Genomic DNA, 2192 nt, shown 5'->3' with positions numbered 1-2192 from the left:
AAAACCGGGCGATCCTATTGGTCAAAGAGTTCGACACTTTTGCCCAGAGCTGATGGAGGATGAATGTTATTTTCTAAATGAACGTCTCAAGTTTTTTTATGTACTTCGGGGAAAACAGTGCATTTTTGCGAAAATGTTGTCTTTCTAGTTATCATTGTTGTTTTTATTTCCCCTAGTTTTGTACCATTAGGCCATGTTGATTTGATTATATGGATGACATCCTCTGGGAACTCCAAAACTGATGCGAGCGAGCGAATAAAAAAAAAGTTTGGCCAAAAAAAAAAGTTGCCTTCAGTATGAAATCTAAGTGGTCAGGAAGGTTGAACATAGGACTAACAACACATAGTATGGTATACCAACAATAAAGTGTAGGGACCAGTACATCGTACGGGTGCAAAACGTTTTTTTTTCTTCTCGGACGAGGATCGATCCGAAAAAAATCAGTGGAACAGATTTCGCCAATTAGAAAATGGACACACTATGTCGACAGGCGCTTGGGGTCTTGCCGGGCCAAGAAGTCAAGAGCGAAGTCGACTTGAGTTTATAGTCATTTGTACCAAGTTTCTACAGTCAAAGGTACAGAGACAGTTAGCCTTGATTACATGATCTTAAAACGCCAGTGGCAGTCGAATAATCCACTAAACAGATTTCTTTCTAGCAAAATTAACCAATTACCATTGTTTTGAGTATTGCCAAATCTCAAGTTTCCACAGACAATCAGGTCCAGGTTCAGGTCCGGACCTGGACCTGATCCTCTAGACCTGAACGAGACCTATACCTGAATTTTCTGTACTGGTACCTGCCCCTACCAACAATAGATTTTTTTTCTTTCTGTCCTTTCACATCTTATTATTTCACTTTAGATTTATTTTGGCATTCTACGGCATTTATCTGTTTTCTGATACTTTTTTTCAATCTACGGCATATATGTGCTCATTTTACAGCTGCTTTGCACAATTTACTGTGTGGTCGAAAACTTTTTTTTTTTGAAACGGCCGAAAATTGATGCGAGCGCGGATGTCATCCATATAATCAAATCAACATGGCCTTACTTGTACACAATGAATATTCCTCAGAATTGTGTCTAAGGCAACCGTGACAGCTAAGTAATCTACTGTGCCCTGTTATCCTTAAGTTAGATGATCATTTTTTGTTCGTAATTCCGCAACAGCTTCGTATTCACTTACTTGGTTGTACCGACATGACACGATTTCCTCCGGGCACCCAGAATTCAATGGAAGAGGTTCTTCGCACGGGACGTCTCCTGCCGTCCCGCGGTGTAACTGCAGGTGTAGTCTCCACGCTGCGCATCTCGAGAGCATCGAACTCGTCAGGAAGTTTGTACTCAGGGCAGCAACAACAGCACAGTCTGCGGAGCGCCATGTCTATCTGGGAGGGTCAGACCTGTTTTATTGAACACAATAAGCTGCGTGAATTTAATTGCAAACTGTTGCATAATATACCGTACATGCAGAAATTTCGCGGTGGTTTAATGTTCGCTGTTTTCGCGGTGGCCATTTCACCGCGAACTTAATAAAACCACCGCGAACATTTTTCTCTGGCAGTAAGAGCGCATGGTGCTACCGTGAACTACCGCGAAATTGAATCCCCGCGAACTTAAATGCATTTACGGTACTACCTTGTAGATACTTACTTATCAAATGGAACATAAGAATTGTGTCTGTAAACATCTACCGTCCACTATGTGAAATCTGTAATAAGATTGAAAACTAAGAACAAATATTTCTAGAGTGTACTAGATTAAGAAACTTCTGTAGTAGAATGATATTATTACTGAGGATAATGCTTTGCTGTGATCTAACAAATTTTGTATTACCTTGTTGAACATTGCAAAGTACGCTCGTACGTAATGTACGTGTCTTGGATAACATGAAAAGATAAAGAAAAAGACTCCCGAAAGACGATGTGTTCGATACTTTTCTCATTCTCTTTTCTCCGAAGACTGCAACGGAGGCTAATAAAGTGCCGTAACGGACACGCAAAAGTTATAAAAAAAAGGAGTGCAGGCGGGACGTGATTTGGCGGGACACTGAGCAAATTTACCGACAGGCATCCTGCATGTGGGGCATGCTACCGGTAAACATGTACACCTCAGGCGGTTTGGAGGTCACGCAAAAGATAAAAGTTGTTGCCTTGACCCAGGGTCCTTCAGCACAGTGATATATTATTTT

The 2192-nt window shown here is 41.2% G+C and overlaps 1 protein-coding gene across 1 annotated transcript in view; it reads right to left on the bottom strand.

The window, feature by feature from the left end:
- The window catches only part of LOC118412692 (synaptotagmin-15-like), a 9451-nt gene that overhangs the window by 3898 nt on the left and 3361 nt on the right, over positions 1-2192 (bottom strand). Inside the window, exon 2 of the mRNA XM_035815708.1 lies at positions 1188-1404. Coding sequence (XP_035671601.1) covers positions 1188-1383 — 196 coding nt within the window. The 5' untranslated portion in view covers positions 1384-1404. The remainder of the gene's footprint in view (positions 1-1187; positions 1405-2192) is intronic.

Source organism: Branchiostoma floridae, chromosome 3 (assembly GCF_000003815.2).
Source record: "Branchiostoma floridae strain S238N-H82 chromosome 3, Bfl_VNyyK, whole genome shotgun sequence".
Lineage (NCBI taxonomy): Eukaryota > Metazoa > Chordata > Leptocardii > Amphioxiformes > Branchiostomatidae > Branchiostoma > Branchiostoma floridae.
The sequence above is the reverse complement of the archived record's forward strand: the minus strand, read 5'-3'. Positions and strand labels throughout refer to the sequence as shown.